The 26,657-nt window shown below is 38.3% G+C and overlaps 1 protein-coding gene across 1 annotated transcript in view; it reads right to left on the bottom strand.

Moving 5' to 3' along the window:
- The window catches only part of stt3b (STT3 oligosaccharyltransferase complex catalytic subunit B), a 92,861-nt gene that overhangs the window by 63,996 nt on the left and 2,208 nt on the right, over positions 1 to 26,657 (bottom strand). Inside the window, exon 2 of the mRNA XM_048555741.2 lies at positions 3,184 to 3,292. Within this exon, the coding sequence (XP_048411698.1) occupies positions 3,184 to 3,292 (109 nt within the window). The remainder of the gene's footprint in view (positions 1 to 3,183; positions 3,293 to 26,657) is intronic.

Raw genomic sequence — 26,657 nt, 5'->3', positions numbered from 1 at the left:
TTAAAAATAGTTCCTCCATACATGACAAATAGTGACAATGTTTTTACATGAGTACATCTCCCGTGGGACTTTCAATCACAAACAAACCATGCAACCTATAGTCCAATTTTAACAAGGTGTGTGATAATTTTTGTTTCTTCACCTAATAGAGTAAATCAGTTTCATGTGAGCAAAACCTGAGTAAACAAGAACAGGAAATGACATCCAAGCACACGGTAGGAGGTTGATAGAGTGGATATGGATAACCGGGGTTTTAAGTAATGAGAAGGCAAGAACATGGGTCTATGTTATTCAATGCTCCCCATGTAGCAGCCTAAGCTTTTCTTTCCCCTGTATTGGTAATACAACTAAAGTTGTCTTCACCTCATAACTTGACTGCTATTCTCCAAGTGTTTCTCCTTCTTGGCTAAGATTGTATCTTCCACTGTGGTTGGTCAGTTATCTTACATGATTATCCTTCTAAAATGTAAAGTCTTTGTAGCCTAAACGAGCATTTTTAAGCAACATACACAATGCTAATTCAATATGGTACAATTGAATCTATGGTAGATTGAATTTACAAATGGTAAAATTTCACTCACAGAATTATCAAAAAGTCATTCTATAGATGTATAACATCTGCAGTGATCATTTAATAATAAACAATTTAGCAGCAAAGCAACTTATTTATTGAAATATGCCCTACTCTGACCAGTGTTTTTCGACTAAAATAGCATATTTACCAACTCACTCCAAAGACAAACTTTTTCAGAAGTTTATACTGTTGTGCAATAGCTATAAATGCCAGTACAGCCTAACATTTGGATGAGACTGCTTTATTAACAAAAGTAAAATGGTAAACAAAGACAAAATTGAAATACGGATGTTTTACTGATTATCAACAGGGAATGGGTTTGGAGTTGGAAATCTGTTTTCAATTTTTAATCAGTTCATATAGACTAAATCTGGGCCATTTAATTACATATTATTGCAGAGTCCTGGGTGCAAAATGGAGCTTTATTCCACAAATACCAATAGTAGCCTGACTTTTCCCTCTAAAATTCCATCTGCTTCTGGATCTAGTTCTCTAAAATTATTGTGAGCAAATAGTGAACACAGTGCCAAACCCTCTAGAAGCTGTGAATAAGCAACTTAAACATTCTTAAAGCTCAATGGAATATAAAAACATAACAGAAGTAAAACACAAAAAAAAATTGAAGGCCAGAGAAAGCAGGTAGGAAGTAGTGAAATCACGTGGGAAGGAACGAAAGAAAGCAGAAGTGTGAAGAAAACATGGACACATTGGAAAATTTTGTCAATTGATTTGACATACAATCAACAAGATGATTTAAATCACAGTCTTGGTTGCCTTCAATGCTTCCCTCCGATTCTCAGTGCTGTTTGCCAGGTAAGGATGTAGTGTCTTATCTCGTCCCACCCTTGTCCCTTCTTCTGGAGTCTCTCTCCGTGTACTGTATCCAAGCGTCAACTACTGTCGCTGTCCATGTGCATGGACTGGCTGTGCTCTGATCTTCAACCAAAACCTGTGCGAACAGAGACCCCGATTCTGATTCACTCTGACTGGACTGCACCCCTCGATTAACTATGCATCGTATGCACTTGCCCGAACTAAGAGCTTGATGGGTTTATTCTTGTATCATTCTATTTCTCCACATATTAATTGATTACATTTTGGCAGACCTAAATCAAACATTTGAGAACACCAGAGGTAGAACAAAGCATCACAGAGCTGAGGGAGCTTTCAAAATATGGCCTGTATTACCGAAACTCCCTCCCTAACAGCATAGCAGGTCAACTTAAAGCACGTGGACTGCGATGGTTCAGGGCAGCAATTCATTACCACCTTCAAGGACAGCGTAGGCTTGGTAATAAGTGGTAGCAAAGCCAACAATATCTGCATCCCATGAGTGAATAAGATAAAAAGGATTGCTGCAATAAATTCTACCAAATTTTCTCAAGAATTTTGTGAAGCCAAAGTTCTCAAACACGAAAATGAAAACCCTAAATGTTATTCCACTGTCAACTGTTACTGTCTTGAAATGCCATGTTTGGCAGCAAATAACTTTCACGGAAAACAACAAATTTAAAATACAACACATTTATTTTTGGGCTGTCTTCTTTCCTCCCCATGTTTTATTTAGTGTTAAGTCAAACAACATCTAAAATTTTATTTTGGCAATAGCCAAATGAAGAAGTGGAAGCAGAATCAGTGATGTCCACAATAGGTTAATGAAAAAAATTCACTCAGAATCTTTGCTATTATCTAATCCACCATCTTACTGAGATAACACAGCAATAAGAACACACTACAGTGTAGCACAAGGGAAAATCAACAGACGACCTTTTCAGTTGATGCTCTTCCTTGCATTCTTTACATAGGGGTTAGAAGCACAGCTTTCACTCCATTAGGACCTCCATTTACTACCAGAGGTTTTGTCTGTTATTGCAAAACTAACATTAAAAAAACCTTCCCATTCTACTTTTCTATCTTTGTTCAGATTTTATAAATAACTGTAACAAATACTAACAAAATTTCATAGTGGTAAAAATTTTAACATTGGAGTTTCTGTTGTTGGGTTCAATGTCATTTGCGCTCTTTCGCTAATCAAATTAGTTGCTTGACCTGCATTCTCTACTTGTAATTTTGGTTTCTAATAGTTCAGAAACTTGGAAAATATTGAGTTAGTCTTATTACTACATGAAATGAATCAAAATACTCCAACTTGGAAAAAATTCTTACGGATATACTTAGAACAGGACTTAGAAAAAAATTTAACATGATTGCTAAAAATGAAAGAAAAATCAACTCAACTCCTCAATCACTATTGCTTCTGAAACCGAACGCCTTAAGATTTGAGTTTTCACATCTTCACTAATTGTTCCTAACCGGTCATTTGATAAAAACATCCCTGCTGTTAGGCTGCCAGTGCATTCTTCACGTTGACCACCTCCCATCTGTCTCAGTACCACAGTGGCTGATGCGCCTCAAAATCATTAACTTTTGGCCTCTGGTCTTGATACCCACTGTGTCTGGCCTATAACTGCTGCTAAGATACTCTTCACTGAAAACTTGTTAAATACCATCAGAAATTCATTTAAATATGTTGATAAAAAATACCTCAAAGCACATCTTCAGCTGCTACATCCCTTTTACAAATCATTTTTAAATGTTTGCATTCTTACCGTTCCTCCGACAATTCTTCCCAGAGGATACCACGCTCGTTCATCAAACCAGTTTAGAAAATCATAGAACCCATGGGATGCTAGATAATGTGTAGAGCGGTAGTTAAACCTGTAAAACATAGAAAGCCCAAAGTTAATAAATGATTATTTATATGAATTAATGATTCAACAATTCCCCATCATGAGTCCATGCCACAGCTCTGAAATGCATAAACTAAGCTGGGGAATGCAAGCAGATGCAACTCCAAATCCTGCAAATACCTAGGTTAGTGGTGAAGATTCTGTATGATTGCCAATGACACTACAGCACAAAAACTTCTCTATATCTATATTAAATCACATCGAATGCTCTAAGCATGATTCAACCTTCAAATCATGGTATGTGGCATTAACAATGAAATTAAATAAAACATGGTTTTTCTACAGCTAAACCCTTGTGTATCAAGTAATGTTGTCACTATTAAAAACTTATTTTCCCCATTTCACCCACACACAGCTTAAATCCCAACTTCATATCTCTGAAATTCTCTGGAATTAACAGTTGGTCAACATGAAATAGCGTCATACGCGAAATTTTTGAATACAGAAAAGGTCACTCCTCCCAACTATAGTACCAATTCTCCATCTATGTCAAAAAGTCATATTAATCAAAGTGATCAGAAAACTTGGATGAGGGCAGAACAAGATGACCTATGCTGTGGAAGGCATAAATATGAAACTTGAGTGATCAAACATTAAATTTTTATATATCCCATCTCTATACGTGCTACAAATTGTGCCAACGTAGCACCAATTAGAGATGAAAATGCAAATATCTAAACACAGTAAAACAGGTGCAGTTGACATCGACAGAGACCAGGTGTTATCGAATCTCACACAAACAGACTTCTGCTCCACTTAGAGGTTGTAATTAAACTGATGCATTTTCATACTAACTTGTTTTTCTAGTAGCAGGCATAGTTGCTAAGTTACTAATGGTCCTTCCCTTGCACATTTGTGCACTCTCGAGATTGAGTGGCAAAACAGGGAGCTTCAATCAGATGGAGCCCAAACTATCAGAAGGATAAACATTCCAATTTTGACAGTCCTTACTCGCAACCAAACGGGATGGTGAGGGGAACATAGAACATTACAGCACAGTACAGGCCCTTCGGCCCTCGATATTGTGCTGACCTGCCATACCAATCTGAAGCCCATCTAACTTACACTATTCTATGTACGTCCATATGCTTGCCCAATGATGACTTAAATGTACTTAAAGTTGGTGAATCTACTACCATTGCAGGCAAAGCGTTCCATACCCTTACTATGCTGAGTAAAGAAACTACCTCTGACATCTGTCCTATATCTTTCACCCCTCAATTTAAAGCTACGCCCCCTCATGCTCGCCGTCACCATCCTAGGAAAAAGGCTCTCCCTATCTAACCCTCTGATTATCTTATATGTCTCAATTAAGTCACCTCTCAACCTCGTTCTCTCTAACAAAAACAGCCTCAAGTCCCTCAGCCTTTCCTCTTAAGACCTTCCTTCCATACCAGGCAACATCCTAGTAAATCTCCTCTGCACCCTTTCCAAAGCTTCCACATACTTCTTATAATGCGGTGACCAGAACTGTACGCAATACTCCAAGTCCACACATGGACTTTTGAAAGTAACCAAATGTAGTTTCATGTATGTACTTTTTCAGGAATATGCATGCTTAGCATGCACAATAGTTTCAGGATGCATTAACTAAATGACAAAAACAAAGTATGTGCTACAAATAAGGCTGAATTAGGTCACTTGAATGCCAATTCTTAAAGTGAATTCTTAATCAGATACAACACTGCATTTAATGCTACTCAGCTACAAAGGAACTTGCTGTAATTGTGACAATGTTCACGAAAACGGTCAAGATCAATTGCAGAAACCACAGAAAGGATTCATGCTGTCTGCCAATAGGGACAGCACTGCAACAGTTCTCAACTGCCTCCTCCAAACTGTTGACGAATTCCTCCTAGAATCACAACATGGCTCCATCTATCAAGGAGAATAATGGACATGATCTCAAAAAAAGTCCAGTAAAAAACTACAGAGAGCAATAACCTCTATTACGTGGCTTTCTTTGACCTCACAAAGGCGTCTGACTCTTGCAACTAAGAAGGATTCTGCAGCCTCCTCACAAATACAGTTGCTTGCAGAAATTTATCACTATCCTCTACCTGCTTTGTTACAACATGCAAGCCACAGCTCTCGTTAAAAGGTCCACCATGGCCCTGTTACTAAAAGAAATTATGCACCTGAAACAACGTTTTTCTCCATCTTCCTCTGATGCAAGATTTCACCTCATATCCATGAAACTTCCTAATGGACTGGGGTGAAGTTTTCAAAAACAAACAGCAAGAACCTACTTAACCTATGTCATCCCCAGTTAGGACACAGGGTGAGGTGAATTGCTGTTGTAGAGCTGCAGATTATGCACGTGCATGTTGAGTAGCCTCTTTTGAAACCACTGTTGATTCATTCAGTGGGGGGGAGGGAGGAGTGCAGTGGACTATAGGCTATATGTTTGGAAAACAAAGTTCTGCACACGCCCGTTTCTTTTAAAATTGACACATGGGATGTGGGTGTCGTTGGCTGGGCCAGCATTAATTGCTAGCTGTTCCGGATGGTTGCGAGCTGCCTATTTGAACTGCTGCAATCCATTGGTGTAGGTACACCCACAATATTGTTATCCTGGAGGGCATTCCAGGATTTTAAACCGCAACACTGAAGGAATGGTAATATATTTCTAAGTCTGTGGCAGCCTGTTCTAAGATGGTGAGTGGCTTGGACGGAACTTGCAGGTGGTGATGTTCCCATGTGTTTGCTACCCTTGTCCTTCTAAGATGGTTGTGGTCATGGGTTTGGAAGGTGTGCCTTAATGAATTTCTGCAGTACATCTTGCTGATGGTACACACTTCTGCTACTAAATGTTGGTAGTGTAAGGAGTAGATTTTTTTTGTGGATGCGGTGCCAATCCAGTGTGCTGCTTTGTCCTGGATGGAGCAGTGCACTCATCCAGGTAAATCAGGTACAGTGTTACTTGCTAGCTGTGATCTGAACTCCTAGCTTCTGATCCTGTCTTGTAACAGCAGTATTTACGTGGCTATTCCAGTACTGTTTCTTTTTGATGGTAACCCTAAAAATTTTGATAGCTGGGGATATTCCCAATGAATTGGGATTATCCCCAGGCCTATGGCATACTTGTTTTTGTTGGAAGGGGCACTGATTTATAAGGACAGGCAAGCTATGCTGCAGCTTTATAGAACTTTAATTAGACCACACTTGGAATATTGCGTACAGGTCACCATACTACCAGAAAGATGTGGATGCCTGGAGAGGGTACAGAAAAGGTTTATTAGGATGTTGCCTGGTAGGGGGGATTTTGGCTTTGAAGTAACATTGAATGGACTGGGTTTCGTTTTCATTGGAACAGAGGACACTGAGGAGCCACCTAAGATAAGATACTGGAAGATTGCTCCCACTGATGAGGAATCTAAACATTGCCTTCGAAGCGCCAGCGCAGACTATAACTGCGTGATAAAAACAGCACTTGATCCCAAAGACTTGAAAGACCCAGCACCAAATACCTCAAACCCTTAAGAGATTTCATTTATGATGCCTCCACAAAACTGTGAAAATCCAATGGGAGGATAGATATTTCAATGCCTGTAACACCTCTCAGGCCAACATCTCCAGTATCGAGGCACTGGTTGTGATCAATCAGGATGGGCCACGTTTGAAAAAGGCTCTCAAAGCAAGCTTTGGTCATTGCAAGCAGTTATCAGGAGAGCCGATGAAATGCTTCAAGACATCCTTAAGCCCTTCTTGAAAGAATGTAGCATCTGCATCAACTTGTGGGAATCTCCTTCCCAAGATGGAGAAGCATCAACAGTACAAGCTACTTTGGACATCTCTGACTGGCCCTGGAAACATCTACCATCCTTACCCAATTTGGCCTAGATACACTGCAATGTATGTTTGACTTTTAACTAACCTCTGAAATGTCTCAGCAAGTTATTCAGTCAGGGGCAATCTGTGATGAACAACAAATGCTGACCTTGCCAGCAGAGCCTATATTCCATGAAAGAAAAAAAATAAGTTAAAACAGCCAACTTCCTTGAAATCTGTCCATTTATTCCTTGATGGTCAGATGCAAACCTACCTTTTCAACTAAGGAGAAAAGTAGCTCCCTATTAGACATTTCATATGATATGACTAGAAACAAAAAGGTTCAGATGTCGAGTAATATTAGAATATCTTGCTGCTGTGTAAAACTAATTCTGTATCAGATTATTATAAGTGCAAAAACACATTCCTGGAAGCTTACTGTATTATATTTCATAATGGCGTACAGCATATTGAGTTATTTTTAACATTAAAGGTGTCATACAACTAAATTTTAGGTTGCATACTTGTAGTAACGATTATTTCCGTGATTGTCAATTTGGGCTTCATAGTGAGATTAGTTATTTTCCATTTTTATGTAAAGTGGTTAATCCTACTTTTTTAAACCCTTTTGTTGGTGACTTTGCAGTTACCTGAAAAATACCTGTGTCAATCTGGTATTAGTAATTCAATGCAGATTTTAAAACTAATGCCATTGGTATAGACAACACCAACCAGAGACTAGCCTGAACAATATGCAGAATGCAAAAATAACAAACGCGGCTTGGCTATATTTGCAGAATTGATATTCAAAGAAAACCAAACTTGCAAAACATTTCTGCAAAAATACTAAATCAATGTATGGTAAAGTTTAAAATGCCAGGTCTGGACCAGTCCTCCAAACAGCAACCCACCAGATTCCTGTAACCCCATGGCTATTCCACCTAGCCTGCACATTACTGGACATGAGAGCAATTTAGCAATGCCAATTCACCTAAGCTAAGCAACTGTAGACCGTGGGGGGGAAAAAAACCAGTGCACCTTGAGGAAACCCACACAAACATTGGGAGAATGTAAAAAACACCACGCAGACAGTCACCCCAGGCTGGAATCAAACCCAGGTCCCTGAAACTGGTAGCAGCGCTAACCATTGAGTGTTGCTGAGGTGAACATAAAACTTCCACTTACATTAATTAGTAGAGTTGTCCCGGTTTCTTGTGCAATACGTAACAACAAGTCAACATGACAAAACAAGAATCCGTGAATTATAGCATTACTACTTAAAGAAGTTTGGTGAGAGGAAATTCAGGCCTACATTTCCTCTCTAACAGCTGTGGCTATACTTCAAAGTGCATTTGCTTCCGAATATTTTTGGATATCCAATGGTCATGAAAGGCACAGTAATAACTCAAGTCTTCCTATTCCTTTACTTGGTGCTCATGCTTACCACTGTTAATGGCTGTTTTCCTTTGCCATTCTTCTGTTTTACAAAATGTGGCCTTCACTCTATTTTCTTCAATCATGTCCTAATTTCTAATCTCCTTCCTCTCTCAATGCATCCTCACCTCCTAGCCACGTTTCCCACTATTCAGAAACTCCATATGCAATTATTTTTAGTTTAACTTAGATCCTGCACAAGAGCCTGATCAAAGTCATAAATAACTGATTTCAGTGCAATATGTCTTATCACCTTCTCCATCTTGCTTAGTCAAGTAATGATAATCCATATTCTTGCCGTTACTGTAACTCCATAAGAATCTTCTTCCAAAGCAGCTATCTAGCAATAAAGCTTCATGGCCCAGCCGTAACACCTGAAATCCCATGGATCCTCCATCCCTTCTCTGATTTACCCTGAAATGACAATTGTTGGTGTAGGGTAAAGTTCAATTTGTATGCTGTCAATACTTACCTCAAATTCTCTCCTTCCCTCAACTCTGTCACATGTAACTAGTTATATGCCTTCCTAACTAAGTTTTCAAAACGACTTTCAACAAAAGATAATGGCAAAGGAAGTTCAAATACCACATACCAGCCAGTCTTTATTTCCTATTTAAGCCAAATAAAGTCAAGCATAAGGCCTGGCTGATCGTGCTTATGCTAAAGTGGTTATCTCTGGATGGCAATTTTTGAAAACTTTCTTTCCCATTACCTAAAATCCATAACTTACAACTTCACTCCTTCCTATCATGTTGAATACCAAACCCAAATCAACACTTGTACTGATTTCCCACCTCTCTCCCATTACACTATTTAAAATCCACAAACTCATCAGCAACTTTCCATTTGGTTCAACTCTGCCCATGCTTTTTTTTTGGGGGTGGGGAGGGGGGGCATGGGTGATGGCCTAGTGGTATTATTGCTGGACTGTTAACTCAAAAGACCCAGGCAATGTTCTGGGGACTTGGGTTCAAATCTCACTTTGATAGTTGGTGGAATTTGAATTCAATTAATATCTGGAATTAAGAATCTAATAATGACTGTGAATGCATTGTCAATTGTGAAGAAAATGCCATCTGGTTTAGTAATGTTCTTTAGGGAAGGAAACTACCATCATTAACTGGTCTGGCCTACATGTGACTCCAGGCCCACAATGTGGTTAACTCCTAACTGCCAACTCCTAGTGACCTAGCCAGAGATGTCCTTAATCCATGAACGAATAAAAGGGAAGAAAAAACTCTCCACCAGAACAACAGCCCTTTGCACTACTATAGAGAGAGCTTGAATCCTGATACCAGAGTTCCAGTATTGTGTATTGCAAACCGTGTATCTCATTTCCTTCCTCTTTCAAAATCCTTCTTTAAAACTATTTTTGTTTTAAAATTAAATTTTTTGGCTTTCCCCCCCCCCACCCACAACTATGGCTTGGTATCCTTTTTTCATATAAAGGTATCTTGGAAACTTTTGCGATGATTTAGAATACATCAATCATTTGATAAGAGTGCTGCAAACAAATTCTGCATGAAATTTCAAAAGAGAACTGAACATGCATTTTATAGAAAATTACACAATTTGAAAGGCTTTGAAAAGCAAAATAGGAAGCATAAATAAATGAATTATATCAAAACAGCCAAAGGGGCAAAGGGCTAAGCTGGTTCCTTTCTGCTTGAGATTCTTTGGTTCTATTAATATTTTGGCAATCCAGATACAATAAAACAAATATTGGATAAAGGATGAAAGAAAACTTTATTAAATCAGCCTCATGCAATTTCAATTTTGCAAGACTTTATGCAATTTAAAATAATCAGGAAACGTCAAATCAGACATTACTATGACACCAGAAACAAGAACTTTAAACTCAGTGCCTAATCTTCTACTGTAACAACATGCTAACCAACATATACAAGACAATTAAGTACAACTGGTTCAACCATTTTTAGGTGCCTGAAAGAGACAATTAGTTAATAAATTGTTCAAAGTTCTAGCAAAAACACTGGAACATCTTGAAGCAAAGTCTGCAGTGCTAATAATTTTTTAAAAATACTTCAAAGTTTATGAAATGTGAACCATATCAATTATTTAGGAAGGAGTTTAACCCTTCACTTTGGACTCAAGGGTATTAACAATAAAAATGCTGTTAGCTATAATGTAGGTCATGAAAAGATGTTAAAATGAAAACAATGCACCTTATTTTCTAAAATGCTTGCTGAGAAACCAAATGCTTGTATGGCAGAATCCAAAATAACAGCACTGGTAATATTTAAGTAATATTCCAAAAAACTATCAATTTTGTATAAGGCACTACAATAAGAAGCACATTAAACATGGATTCTCAATACTGGCAGAAGATGGTAGCTGCTTAACAAGAGCTCTTTATAAAATTACAACCTCGAAGACTACAAATTGCCCCTTAACTTCCAATTTACATAGCACCAACGTTCCACATGATGAAAAAGGGAATAGGAAGGGATAAAGTGGAAACTTGACAGGAAGGAAAACCCAAGAGATGAATGCATGCAACCAGGATTAAGAAAAAACATCTGCACGTGAGAACGTACGAGGAAGAAAAAAGAGAAAGCAGACATGTACAAAGACAAAAAAATCTGGAGGCTCACTGATAATGTTACCTAGAATGGTGACGAAACATCTGAAAATGAACCTTCCAGCTCAGCGAGCAAACTCACATCCAGAACCTGAGCAAACTCACATCCAGAACCTCAACCTGAGCTACAAATCTTTTCAAAACTCGCCAAGACAAAAAAAAGTTAAGGGTTGTGGGGGGGGGGGGGGGGGGGGAGAGGAGGTGGAAGAGTTAGATGGAAAGAGAGAGAAGGGACAGACACACACACACAAACAAACAAAAAGACTACACACCAGATCCAGAACACCAGATCTCTCAAGCAAAAAGAGTACTGAGTGTATAACTCCAGCATGCTGTGTTAACGCAACATAATTACAATTCCAAACGCCTGCCCCAATGCTTTTCCTTTCTTGATGCTCTAGCCACAAAGCTTAAAGAAAATAAATTTTTCATTAGGAGCTTCAAACCAATCTAGATCCAAAAATCTGCTCAGAAAACTGTGCTTGCATCCTGACAGCTGTGACAAATTTTACTGCAGCAACTGAGATAATCCACAACACAGTACATAATTTTGTTCTATCATAGAATTCCTATGGTACGGAAGCAGGCCATTCAGTTGATCGAGTCCTCATTGACTGTCTGACAAGCATCCCACAGAGAAACTCCCTCCCACCCCCCCCACCCCAAACCACTCTATTTCTGTAATCCTGTACTTCCCATGACTAATCCATATACCCTGCACATCCCCTGGACATTTTGGGCAATCTACCTAACCTGAACATCTTTGGACTGTGGGAGGAAACCAGAGCACCTGGAGGAAACCCATACAGACACAAACAGAATGTGCAAACTCCACAAAGATAGTCAGCCAAGGCTGGAATCAAACCCAGGAAACTAGCGCTGTGAGGCAGCAGTGCTAACCACTGAGCCACCATGGCTCTCCTCCTGATGACAATGAAGCCTAAAATTAAAATCACAAGATTCAGATCAGCGAAAAGTAAGAGTCTTCCCTGCCACACTCTCTGTAACAAGCTTCACTGAAGTCCATTTTGAGCCACTGGGACTCAAATATTTCCACCCAACAGAGCAACAAGCATCAATTTTGAACATCACTTCCCTCACAATGGATGTCAGTTTGTGCGAACTTTAACATCCAGTGTTATTAGTAAGGCACCTAAGTGAAGACACCTATTGTCCCACATTCATTAAAACTGGAAGTGGGCAGGTTTGACAATTTTAATATTCTATCTGACCCCAAACCTATTCAGGGAATAGTATGTCCAATTCTGTTTATCTCACTGTAGAAAGGATATGAAACACTAAAGAGAGTTTAGAAAAAGTTTAAAAGAATGGCTCCAGGAGAAGAGGGATTTTAGTTATGAGACTAGATTGTAGAAGCTGAGGTTGTTTCCTTACAGAAAAAGGGAAAGGTGAAAGTAAATCTTCCACAAATTTTCAAATCCATGGAGGCATCCAATTGTGGATACAGTGAAATTGTTTCCATTGGCATAAGAGTCTAGAGGAGGAAAATTCAAATTTTAAAAGGTGACTGTCAAAAGATACAATGGTAATTTTTCTTGTTACATGGTGAGTGGCTTAGATCTGAAAAACAGTGCCTGACAGATTTTGCCTGTGCTGGAATGTACCTATTCTTTACCTGAAGCATAACCTCCTTAAACATTAGTATTCAGTTACAGATTTTGCCACCAGTACCATTTGTCCCTGGTTACATCCTTCTCATTCTACTTCATCCTCCTTCTAATTTAGTTGTTCTGCTTTAAACTGCTCCTCGTTTGTTTGCATTTCTAATCAAAACTTTTTGATAATAACAATCACCCTTGCTCCAGTGTTCTTCACACCAGGTTTTTTTTGTCATGTTGCTTCCACCAGTTATCTTAAATCTTCCTGCCTGGTTTACAATTCTTCTGCCAATGAAAACAATCAAAACAATTTTGCATTATTGCAATAAAATTTGGGATGTGTGTCTCATGCTGAGATACAGAGTAATTTCAGAATTGGTGCTGGAACTAAAAAGAATGAAAAAGGAGAGGAAGGTATAGTGATATCAAAAAATGCTTTGGCCTGAAGTCATATAGCTTCCCTGTAATGACTGCGACTTTATTCTACTGTCTAAATCCAAACTCCTACATTCTTTATTAAAGAATTTGTGATAGCCTAGTGAAAGACAACTATAATATGGTGCTTAATTATTTTATTAAATATCTAGTATGCAGTGTTAACAGAAAAGCCATGTTCAGCTGGATTTCTTTACCCTGTCACTTCCCATTCTTTCCATTACAAACCTTAGCTCAAAATTCATGTTTTACTTATGTGCAATGCATGGAACCAAGGTTACTCCTATTACAGCAAACATGCGCAGTGACTGATTGGGTTAAAAATCATTTTCCGTTCTAAGTCAATGCTTTGTTGTGCAAAATGAATTAGTCATATTACTGTTCTTAATATTCTAAACCAAATTTAAATGAAAACAAAAACAAAAACCGCCCAATACTAAAGCAGCCACTACCCAGTGAGGACAGATGTTTTACTAGATCCTTTCTGGATGACACAACACAAGTACAGCGCCACACGTTTGCTGTTTTCACACAAGGTACATCTTGCCATCTCATTTAAAAACAACTGCAGCAGAAAAGTGGAAACTCACCTTATGATTTCCTGATCTTAAGTGCATTGTAAACATTTAAAAATAATCACTATGTTACTTAATATTAACATAACTAGCTGCACAAAACGCAATGTTAACTAGGGTGAAGGATGGTTATTTTAATTTTAAAAGCTACTAAGAGGCATGTTACCTACTGCAAGAGAGAATATGTGCAAAAACTGACTGTTTCCTCATGACATAATATATACCCAGAGTAGAGAATTCAAAATGGAAATTAAAGTCTTGGCTGTCATTTGAAAACAAAACCAAATGTTTACTTAAATTTCCTCACTTAGCTCATTACAGCATTGCTCCAAACCTAGGAAAAAAACTGAATTCCAGAGATGAATTGAGAGGAATTTCTCTTGGCATTAAAGTCCTCTGAACTGGTCTGAGCCTGTATAAAACGAAAGATGCTGAAGGGCCAATCATCTCAGTCCCAGGATGGCTCAGAAGCTCCCTAGCACCAGGCTAACATTTCCTTTAAGCAGCACACATGCAGAAATATACCCTAGCAGAAAATCAGGATGCACACAACTAGGATTCCCTTCAGGAAGTATGCACCTAGCAATCTTAAGAGGGACTATGCAACAAATGAGCCGTGCGCAAAGGAAAATGAGAGGGAACATTGTGTTAGACCATTAGCTGAAGTACTAAAGAACAGTCAGTGCTCTGCATCAAAAGCAGAAAATCCAAGAACAACTCAATCCTTTAATTGAACATTTTGTCACAGTTAAGTCTATAAACTAAAGCAACAAGTGCCGAAAACCTCATGGCAAAGGTAAAAGGATTAAATGAGAAGCATACCCGAATGGAATAACTGGTTGTTGTGAAACTCTAACAGAATATCCATTTGGGCTTTTACCATAACCAACAGTTTTAGTAATACTAACAGTGTGGACCTCAAGTGGAATAAGAGTATAAACATGTAACAGCAGAAAAGATCCCATTAGGAAATCAAGTGACAGTCATTCAGAAAACTTGCTACTGAATTATCATGAAAGATATTTACTAAAAATTTGATGAAACATTGCTAAACAATTGTGTTGATCTGATGAATAAAAATATTCTTGAATTTATGTTAATGAGGTTGCTCAAACAACACAATTAGCAAATTGGCAATATATGAGTCAATAGCTTAACATTAATCAGATAGTCATAAGTTTAAATTCAAAAAGTAAATAAAAAGGTTTTAATAGACATTAAAGAAAAAAATTACATGTTAAATCAAGGCAGAAACTGAGCAACAATCTTATCGAAATTCATTTTTCCTGACCAGAAATGTCTGAGACTCAGATACTACAGAGATGCAGCAGTTTTTATTTTGATCACTCTGCTTTACATTCAGATGATTTTCCGTTGAATTTGCACATCAATATACTTGGCATAAACATCTAAAATAATAAATAACTGATAGAAAATGCTGACTGTAACTAAGCCTGTTGAATTCCTTTAAAATTTTCCATGAAACTAATCTCAAGGAGTCTAACCATTAGCAATCAGACATATTGAAACCAGGTTAAAATTTCCCAACTATTTTGCCTTTTTTCAAATAAATGCAAGTCAAAGCTTGTGGTATTGCTTAACTGGAGTGAGCAAATGTAATCTAGTTTCCTTTACAAGGCTTCACTGGAATAAAAACTGAAGAACTGGGGGATCAGGACTGAGGAACAAAGTATAGTTAGTGACAAGTTGCTTCATTATAAATGTGAACTAAAAAAAAAGATAGAAAAGGCTTGTTGACAAGGCTTCAGATTTATCATTTATTATAGGGAAGATTGTGCTGATATCAATGGCATATTTCGTTTCAACTGACATGGAACTGCTCGAGTCCAACATAGAAGAATCAATAAAAGATGGACAATAAAGAAAGAGAGAGAGTGTGTTTCTTACCATGAGAACCATGACAACGAACTGGCAGTTCAACCTTACATGCTAAATCTTCCCAACAATGCTGTCTCCTGGCAATACAGGTAAAACCTGAATTTGTTAACTCCAGAAGGTCATGAAGTATTTTCTTTTAACATTTCAGAATGGTACCACTCATTGTTTAAAACAGTTAATTATTCCTTATAACTGGGAAAGTATCTTCTTCTGCCAGGAAATTGTCAGGTTCCTTTTGACTTCCCTGTATTCAGCATGGTCCAAATTTTCTGATCAGCTTTACAACAAACTGACGCTGATTACAGGAACATAAAAAGGTTGAGAGGCAACCTTACAGAAGTTTATAAAATAATGAAGGGTACAGGTTGAGTTACTGGTAGGCATCTTTTCCCTAGAATGGAGGATTTCAAGACCAGGGGCATATTAAGGTGAAAGGAAAGACATTAAAACAGACATAGGGGGTAAATTCGTCTTTGTTTTACACAGAGGGTGGCTCACACGTGGAATGAACTTCCTAAAGAACTGATGGATGTAGATACAGTAACAAAATTTAAAAAGACATCTGGATAAGTACATGAATAGGAAAGGTTTGGAGGAATATGGGCCCACAGCAGGCAGGTGGGCTGGTTTAGTTTGGGATTATGTTTGGCACAGGCTTGTTGGATCAAAGGGTTTGTCCCATGCTGTATGACTGTAACACTCAAAAAGATTTGTGTAAAGGCAAACTCCAAGTCTTCACTGAAAGCAATACCCAAGGTACTGCAACTACGGTTATGTGAAATCAGTTCTGTTAGTCAGAATACTGCATCAACATACAAAGTAATGGTCTTCCTGAGCTCATCTTTTCATAACAATCAAGGCACATAATTTCAAAGAAAAGAGAGAAAACATTTTAGGACATTCTGAAAGCCTCACTGCAAAGGGGTCAAACTGACATTGGTATATGGGGGGAAACTTTCAACAAAACGTGTTGGAGAACCAAACAGCTGTTGCATCAGGCCTGGTCTGTTAAGTCTTCAAACAGAAGACAAATTACAAAACACAGCAGTCAGAATCTCGTTTTGAAGGAGTAGTGATGACATTAAATCTAGCTTGATGTGCAACAATACTCCATGTCACTACTGTTGTTTTAATTTGTTTTCCTCATGATGAACATCTTTGCTAGAGAGTTTATCATTTTCATTGCTGGTCTTGTTTGCACCAGTTCGTTAAAATTGCAGTTGGAACAATAACTAAGCCTTCTGTAAAAACTATCAGGTTTCTGCTCAAAGAGTAAGATATAGCAGTAACCCAATCGTCAGGAAGTGATGATTCCAATCTTACTTTCCCTAATGCGGTAAAACTGGTGAAAAAGGAAAATGACCAGAACAACATTAGTAAAATCTAAACACATGTACATGTACTTCAACCATGCATTGCTTTTAAAATAGTCAAACAGCATCTCCTGCCTTTAAAATGATTAACATTTTACAATTAATTAGTCAAATTGTTAAGAAAGACACTTGGTCAACAGTGAAACTATTATTTTCAGAAGGTTTGAACTGCAATCCAATTTGCTCAGAAAAATGACTGCACACAATTTTCTTTTTGTAGAATGAGGAGGGAGTTGCAAAAGAGAATGACAAAACAAAAATCAGCTCGCACAAATGGAACTCCAAAATATTTAATTGTGATCCTGAGGTGGGTCAAGATACTATATAAATGCTAATGTTATAAAAAATTGCAAAATGAAGTTAGCTTCCCCATCACCTGATTAATGGAAAGAAAAAATATTAAATCAGTGTACAGAAGTATTTGTTACCTGGCAGAGAACATGAAGCCTAGAAAATAAATATCTAGTCAATGATGCGTACCATGATCAGGAAACCATCCTGACCAATTTCACACTGGCAAACACAAGATACTTATTATTTCTACTGCAAGCATATGTATTTGTTACAATGATTGATCAATAAGTTGCACACACACATATGGCACAAAGTAGATTTGCACCATAGATCTCTTTTGTATAAAGAGTGTACATAGTAATTGTCTGCTTAACTAAATGTATTAAAAACTCCATTAAATTAAAATGTTGAACTATCAAACAACAAATACACATTTGATCACACTATTTAGTTCTGCATATTTCTGTATGATAGCTTTTTCTTAAAAAAAGCGACAGTAACAGGATCCAAAATAAAACAATTTTGAACTCCACGTATTATATGAGATGTTCCTTATGCAAGAATTGAACCACACACTTTCTATAGGGCAAGAGAGAGCCATTACTGTTTAGTTCACAGTGACAGAGGAAATCTCTTTTTGAGTTTTGAAATATGATCCTTTTGTGCAAGTCTACCATTGTAGCAGCACTGGTTCTAGATTCTAAACTGGAAACCAACTGGGCTAGTACTGGCCAAACCATTATCTTAAAGGGTGTCCACTGAGGGATGGCTAAATTGATACGCAAACTAAAGTGGAACATAAATATTACTACATACAAGTTCCATTAAAAAGACAATCCAAGTACATATAAATGGAAAAATGAATGTATGTTAGACAATTTTACACAGTAAATCTTCCACGTTAAGTGGGTTAAGATCAACCCTTTAGTTACAACAGTTGAATAGTGGATGAGCAATTTTTAAGTTTCAGTGGGACAAATCAATAATACATATTCAGCATTTATTTGAAAGTATACCTATAATGAGCTCTACACAAAATTTTACTGGTAAGGCAAAACACCTTAACCGAAAAGAAAGACTTCAAACAAATAAAGTGGAATGAATAATTTAAAACGCAAGTACGAACTGTATTTCTTAAAAGAATGATTTACCTGACAATTTTATGAAGTGTGAAAATTACGAGAAACAAGTGACAAGGAGTCCTAAGGCACAATTCAGTGAAAGAACTGCAATGGCATTACCAGGAAAAAAAAGCCAGTGTGTTAATAGCACCAGAAAAGAGACTGATTTATGGTTGGTCTAAGTATTCTTTTTCATAAGCGTCCTATTTACTTACACTCATGCTACATGATATTCATCTGGCCACCTTTCAATATCCCTATATTCTTCCGCATCAAAGGTTTAGTTACTTGCTACATCACTGCAGTAGTTCACCAAGCATGCACAATTCTGCAGTAGAAAATTCTTAAGATTCTCGCTGGGGGAGGGGGGTGCCAAACCTCAGGTTAATTTTTCCAAAAGCACAGGTTCAAACACCACATGGAAGATGGCCCTACACCCAATATCTGAGCAACACAAGTCAACTAGGGGCCCCACAGACAAATCACAACCAAGAAATGACGTCCTGCGGCTTCACACTTGAAAGCAGTCATCAACATTTTGGGTGTTCCAAGTTCTGGAGACTTACTTGCAGTGTGACCAGCAGTGGAGTGGCAGCATTAACTACAAAGTGAAGCAATAGTGATGAGCATGAACCTGGATCATCTAAAAGAAGTTGTAAAATGAAGTTCTGTTCATAATCGTTAAAGGTAAGTCCATTTGGATTATTATGTTACCAAAGTATATCAATAAGTTTAAAAAAAAAGGGGTATTTAGAATGACACCAAACCAGATGCACAGTAAATTCAAGGATACTTTTCCCTTGAACAACTTGCTTTGGACAAAAAGTCAACACGCTAAAGCCTGTTTTCAAACCTCAATAGTTTTTTCCCTAAACCCTCAACAAAAGGCAAGGTCTTCATGAAGCATCACTTCACATTTGAACATCAGATATCACACACAGATGGCGGAGTAATTAAAAGAAGCAATGACTGTAGACGCTGACTCTTTAGCAGCAAACTAAAGCATGTGACCTGCTGTGTCCACAGTAGCAAGACAGGTGCAATCATTCTGCAGACAATTTTCAGAAACTATTACAGCACCTGAGGGACTGTGAATGCTTCTCACTACAGTATGATGAAACCATTCACATGACTGATGCAGTCAGCTTACTGGTTATGTCCTTCAAAACCATACATGTATAAACAATGTTCTCACCCCATTGCCCTTTAAAGACAGAGCAAAGATGAAGATGTCTACAAATTCAGAAGTACATGTGAGAAAAGCATTCCAATCAAGAAACTGGTTTTCATCACAACAGATAGTGTACCAGCCAGAGTCAGACAGCATAGAAACTGACCCTTTGATCCAATCTGTCTGTGCCAATTAGACATACCAATCTGACCTAGTTTCCGAGGAAGGTCACCAGACCCGAAAAGTTAACTGTTTTCTCCTCCAGAGATGCTGCCAGACCTGCTGAGCTTTTCCAGCAACTTTGTTTGTGTTCCCGATTTACAGCATCTGCAATTCTTTTGGTTTTTATTACGTGCAGCCCTCGGTTTCTTGGTTTGGCAACATTCCCCAGGGCACTAACATTAACTGTATAAGTTCTGCCATCGTTTGCTTACTAAAATGCAACACCTCACATTTATCTAAATTAAACTCCATCTACCACTCCTCAGCCCTTTGGCCCATCTGATCAAGGTCATATTGTACTCAGATTATCTTTTTCATTGTCCACTACACCATCTATTTTGGTTTCATCTGTAAACCTACAAACCATGCCTCCTATATTAACATCCAATTCACTTACATAAATTGACAAAAAAACAGCACTAATCCTTGTGGCACACCAGTGGTTACAGGCCTACTGTCCAAAAAGCAACCCTCTACACCATCCCCTGTCCCCTACTTTCAAGCCAATTTTGTATTCAATTGGCTAACTCCCCCTGAATCCAATGTGATCTAGCCTGGCAGAACCTTGTTGAACACTTTGCTGAAACGCTACAGACAATACTTACCACTCTACCTGCAATCTTGTCACCTCTTCCAAAAAAGACTTAATTGAGGTAGCGGTTAGCACTGCTACTCATAGCACCAGGAACAGGGTTTGATTCCAACCCTGAACAATTGTCTGTGTGGAGCTTGTACATTCTCCCGATGTCTCAGTGGGTTTCCTCCATGTGCTCCAGTTTCCTCCCATGGTCTAAAGATATGCAAGTTAGATGGATTGGCCATGCTAAATTGCTCATAGTGTTCCAGGATGTCTAGGTTAGGTGTATTATCCACAGGAAAGGCAGGGTTACCGGGATAGGGTAAGGAATGGGACTGGGTGGGATGCTCTTTGGCGCATCGGAGTGGACTTGTTGGGGCGAATAGCCTGTTTTCACGTTGAGGGGATTCTATGATAAGATTTCCAATGCACAAAGGTTATGTTGACCATCCATAATCAGCTCTCGCCTTTCCTAATGCATGTACATCCTGTCCCTCAAAATCCCCTCCAATAACTTGCCCACCACTGATGTAAAGCTCAATCGGTCTACAGTTCCCTCGTTAATATAATGACACCACATTAATCGAACGTCAGGTCTTCGTGCACCTCACCCGTGGCAGTCGACAACACAACTATCTCCACAAAAACCCAGCAAATCTCTTCCCTACCACCTCCTCTTCTGTAACATAACTTTCCGTAACATCACTACTTATTTCCCCAAGTACCCTAGCTTCCATGTCCTTCTCCACAGTAAATACTGATGCGAAATATTCATTTAATATCTCACCCATCTCCTATCCTTCCACATGTAGACCAGTCATACTTGGCACAAATGCAGGAAATTTTTGCTTACTGCAGATATTTTCCTGATTTTCCTTTTTTTGTCAATTACCACTGTATAATTCATCAGAAAGCATTAGTGAATAGAGTTATAGATTTTTGCCATGTACTAATAGCTGTCATAAAGTGCAAACGCTGTCTGAGTAATGGCCTTTCAGAATTGCTTGTTAAAATCCTGACTTGACAATCTCAATGTTGTCTATGGTGAAATAATCCTCCATGCTTATGGGAGATGAGCAAGCTGGGAGAAAGTCCTGCACAAGATTTTTAGGCCTGATGATGGAAATCACCACTTTTCCTAAAGAAAGGAATTAAATATGCAGTAAACTGTCAGACAACATACAGTTACTAAACTTCAAGGTCCTTTCAGAATAACACAAAAGCTGAAAGAGCCAACATGTCAGAAAAGCTGATTACTTTGTATCTGTTTTCACTGAGGATACCAGGAATCTCTCAGAATTGGAGATCCAAGTGAATGAGGAACTGGAGGAAATTAGAATTGGTAAGAAAATTGTACTGGAAAAATTCAAGGGACTGAAAGTTGATAAATCCCCAGGATCTGATGGCCTATATCTCAGAGTTGAAGGATGTTGGTATACAGATAGTCAATATATTGACTCTCTTTCAAAATTGTATAGATTCTAGAATGAGTGCTGTGAACTAGAAGGTCGCAAACGTCGCCTATTAGAACCATAGGAGCAACTCAGCCCATCAAGTCTGCTCCAGCTGTCAATGGGATCACGGCTAATTTGATCGTCCTCAACTCCATATTCCTGTCTTTTCTCCACAACTCTGGATTACCTTACCTGATGAAAAATCTGTTCATCTCAGACTTGAATATATTTAACAACCCAGCCTCTACTATTCTCTGTGGTGAGTAATTCCACAGATTTACTATCCTCAGAAGCAATGGAGTTGATAGAGATAATTACTATGCAAAATGATATTGAGCCAAAAGTCAAATGAAGGCATGGCGAATTTTAGGGACTCAAACACAGAAAAGTACCTATTTTATCATCCTGTGCACTTTAAAGAGAAAGCTTACTTTGACTCTATGCAATTCAGGAAAGCATAGCTTCAAAAGGTAAAATTAGGAAATCCAAGAATTGCATCTATTTCTCAGATACCCATTTGATGAATGGTATATTTGTAGCAGCCTCAATCTTTGATTTGATTTATTATTGTTACATGTAATTAGGTACAGTGACAAGTTATGTTTGGCATGCAGTACAGGCAGATCATACTACACAAAAATCATAGGATGATAGAACAGAGCAAGGAATACAAAGTTACAGCTATAAGGATAGTGAATAAAAAGCAAAATCAACACTAGATTCAAAATCTGAGCAGTCCATTCAGAAGACTAACAACAGCAGGGAAGACGCTGCTCTTGAACGTATTGGTATGCATGCTTCAGTTTATCTTCTGTCTGATGGTAGAGGTTTAAAGAGATTATAACCAGGTTGGGAGGGGTCTGATGTTGGTTGCCTTTCTGGGGCAACAAGAAATGTAAATTGAATCAACGGATGGATGGTTGGCTTGCATGATGGACTGGGATGTGTTCATAACTCTTTGCAGTTTCTTGTCGTCCTGGGCAGAGCAGCTGCTGTACCAAGCCATGATGCATTCAGATAGAATACTTTCTATAATGCATCTATAGAAATTGGTGCAGGTCCTTATGGACACACCAAATTTTCTTAGCATCCTAGAGGAAGGTGACACATTGTTATGCTTCTTGACCGTCACATCAACGTGGGTAGTGCAGGACAGATTAGTGGTGATCGTGACTCCTAGGAACGTGATGCTGCCAATCATTTCTACCTCAGGTCCACTGATGCAGATAGGGGAATGCCCTCATCCTTCCTGTCTGAAGTCAATGGTCGGCTGTTTAGTTTTGCTGATGTTAAGGTAGAGATTGTTATCTTTGCACCAGGCCACCAATCACACTCTCTCTCTCTTTCCTGTTTTCTGTGTTGTCATTGTTTGATATCTGGCCTACGTAGGTGGTGTTGTCAGTGAACATATAACTAGAGTTTGAATGAAATTTGGCCACACAGTCATGAGTGTACAGGGAGTTCAGTAAGGGGCTGAGAACAGCCGTGCGGGGCACAGTGTCGAGGACGAGGTACAGACGGAATATAATGTGAGAAAATGTGAAGTTGTTCACTTTGGCAGGAATTGAAAAAAATCAGTATTACTTAAAGGAAGAGCAACTTCAGAATTCCAAGGTGCAAAGGAATCTATGTGGGTAGTGCATGAATCTCAAAGACACATAATGTCATTAGGAAAGCTAACTTTTGAGAGGCAAATTGACAAGGATATTGTCTCAGTCATACAGGGCACTGGTGAGACCACTTGAATACAGTGTACAATTCTGGTCTCTTTAAATAAAGATGTAAGTGAGTTGGAGTAAGTTCAGGTGTGGTTTATAGATTGATACTTGGAACAAGCGGGTCATCTTAAAAAAGACTGAATAATCTGGGCTGCTTTCCCACTGGAGTTGAGAAGAGTGATAAAGGATTTGATTGAAGGTCATAACATGTGAAAAGGATGTTTACTTATGTGGCGGGGTCAGAACTGAGGACACAAAATTAGGGTTCACCCTTTTAGGACTGAGATGAGGGAGTCTCCTTAGAACCCTTGCGCCATCACCAACCCAGCCCAACCAAACCCCGACATTTTAACTCTCAGAAGACAGTGGAGACAGAGCTATTGAATATGCTTAACAGGTGAATGGATTTGTTAGGCAAGAGAATCAAACACTTAAGCATTAACATTACGGGCACAAGGAATTCAGAAAAGTCTGAATATAAACAAATTAGCTATGAACAATTTGCATGGTGCAGCAGGCTTGAAGACTGAGTGACCTACTTCTGCTCCTAATTCATACGGCTGCATATAAGAGGAAGACCTTCTGTTCTGAGATTGTACCCATCTTCTAGATTTAAAAGACATTCCACCCAGCACCTAGACAGTCAAGTTCTTTAAGAATTCATGCTAGTATATTTCCCCGAATCCCACATAATAGATTTTGGGTAACAGTCTCTTCCGTGGTCCCCCTGCAAATCAAAATTCACTACTTTCGCTGGTTACTCCATTATATATCCTACTCGTTACAATCCCAAACACAAAGGAACAGAGTTGTCAAGTACAATTAATTTCCTTTCATAAATCCTCTTGGCTTCTGCCCAACTATAAGACCGAATTCCGAAAGCAAGTTGTTGTTACATTTTAAAAATACACTCTAGACATTTACCTCCTACTAATGTCAGGGTCAGTCACCTCATTTCATTTTTCTCTTGGAATCCGTCCTTTTTTGTCGTTAATAGCAGGGTTACACTTGCTACCCTTCTGATCCACAAGAAAGGTACTGGAATCTAGGGAATTCTGATCAAAACTGATGCATCTATCTGTAGTCTTCTCAATATAAGCCTTACAGTATAGATTATCAGGTCCAAGGGTAGTGTCTGTTTTTAATCTGATTAGTAAAGCAAAAATGCTGGAGAAATAAAGTTTCTTCTCAGTTCCTCATTCTTGTTGGACCCTTGGTCTCCTACTTACTATTCATACGTTTTTTACTGCATCTATCATCCTAGAAGATGATAAAGTATTGTTTAATATCTGTTAGTTCCTTATTCCCAATAATAATTTGGAATGTTTCTGCCTGTGGATTCATTTTGACTCAACTCTTCTTTTGTACCTAGAAGCTTTTACAAACATTTTACACATTAACCTTTGCTGAATTCTAAAATCCTCACAATCCTTGGGTTTATTTATGTTTGACATTACAACCCCTTACTTTAAGTTAATTATCTTGAACTACCAATCAGACATTGTTGGACCACTTTTTTCGAAGGGTATTCAGTTGTTAACTGAACTATACTTGTTGCAAATTACGGACAATTCCTTTTCTGATCTTTCGGTCTCATGAACAATTACAGAATCCTCACAGTGTGAAAACAGGCCATTCGGCCCAACAAGTCCACACTGCCCCTCCGAAGAGCATCCCACCCAGAGCCTTTCCCTAAGGCAAACCCACTCAAACTAAACACCCCCTGGCATTATGGGAAATTTAACATCACCAATCCACCTACCCTGCACATCTTTGGACTGTGGGTGGAAACCCAAGCAGACACAGAAAACATGCAAACTTCACACAGACAGTCGCCTGAGGCTGAAATCGAACCTGGGTCATTGGCCCTGCGAGGCAGCAGTGCTAACCATTGAGCCACCATGCCGCGCCTTGCTGTAATTTTTATTTCTATTGTAACTGTCAAAGGTGTAACATATGTTTCAAACTTTGTTGGCCATTTTATCAAAAAACATTAGAACCAGTGATCATTTAGAATCCTGTATTCACCTTTTATGGGTCCACATGGGGTTAAAAAAACACAACAGGAGAACGTGCATAGTAATAATGACCTTCTTATCAGGTCATTGTGTTCCGATAAAAATCTGATCTGTAGTCCCCATTATGTAGCATTCATGCTTATAATATTGATACACGTTTGGATGCATCCTTTGGATTTCAGTGTGAAGCATTAATCAATCCTCAGGATAGTACAGAATTATCAAACACTGATGTACTTTATCCCCCCAACCACAAGCTCTACTGGTCATCAGTATTTGGCTTTTTGGATGTTTCAAATTACAGCAAGTTATATGGACAGCACCAGAACACACACAATGGACCAATTTCTTTCTCAAATGTTAAACTTCCAAGTATACAACTGGAAAATAATTTACTGTCAACGATACAAAAAATATGAATAGCAAACCTCACGACAATTTTGAAGTCAGGAAGACAATAAATATTAACTTATCATTAATGGTTTTACAAGTTAGATATGATCCAACCAACTACAAAATCAATCTTAATCTGTTTTTTCAAATTTAAAATCAAATTTACCAAAGATCTCTTAAATATGTTTAACAGAATTGAAACAACAAATGACCTTTAATATTTCACAAGCAGTTTTCCTTAAAAATTAACCGACCTGCAAATTATTTCAAACGATCCACAAGCAGGGACAGGGATAATGCTCTTTCTCTTTTAAATCTACATAACTAGGTAATCAAGACCCATTTCACTAAAAAAAGAACATTGTAGAAGTTCAACAGTTAAAACTGCCATTTTTCACTAGAATTTTCTCTCCAGTTTGGTGTATAGTCAATGTTCGTCAAACATCTGCCTGAACATAGCTGAAATATGCTCATCTAATTAGAAAGCTTGAGTGAAAATTTTATCACATCAGTTAGTGCATTAGAACTACCCACAACATGGTTTCACAACTGGAGGCTTGTATTAAATAGAGTTAAAAATCCAGCCCAATCCTTTCCAGATACTGCTTGCCTCTCTACACTATTTTCTTCTTTGATCAAACAATAACAAAACTTGCT

Source organism: Stegostoma tigrinum, chromosome 2 (assembly GCF_030684315.1).
Source record: "Stegostoma tigrinum isolate sSteTig4 chromosome 2, sSteTig4.hap1, whole genome shotgun sequence".
In the NCBI taxonomy this organism is placed as follows: Eukaryota; Metazoa; Chordata; class Chondrichthyes; order Orectolobiformes; family Stegostomatidae; genus Stegostoma; species Stegostoma tigrinum.
This window is presented reverse-complemented; position numbering and strand designations above follow the sequence as displayed.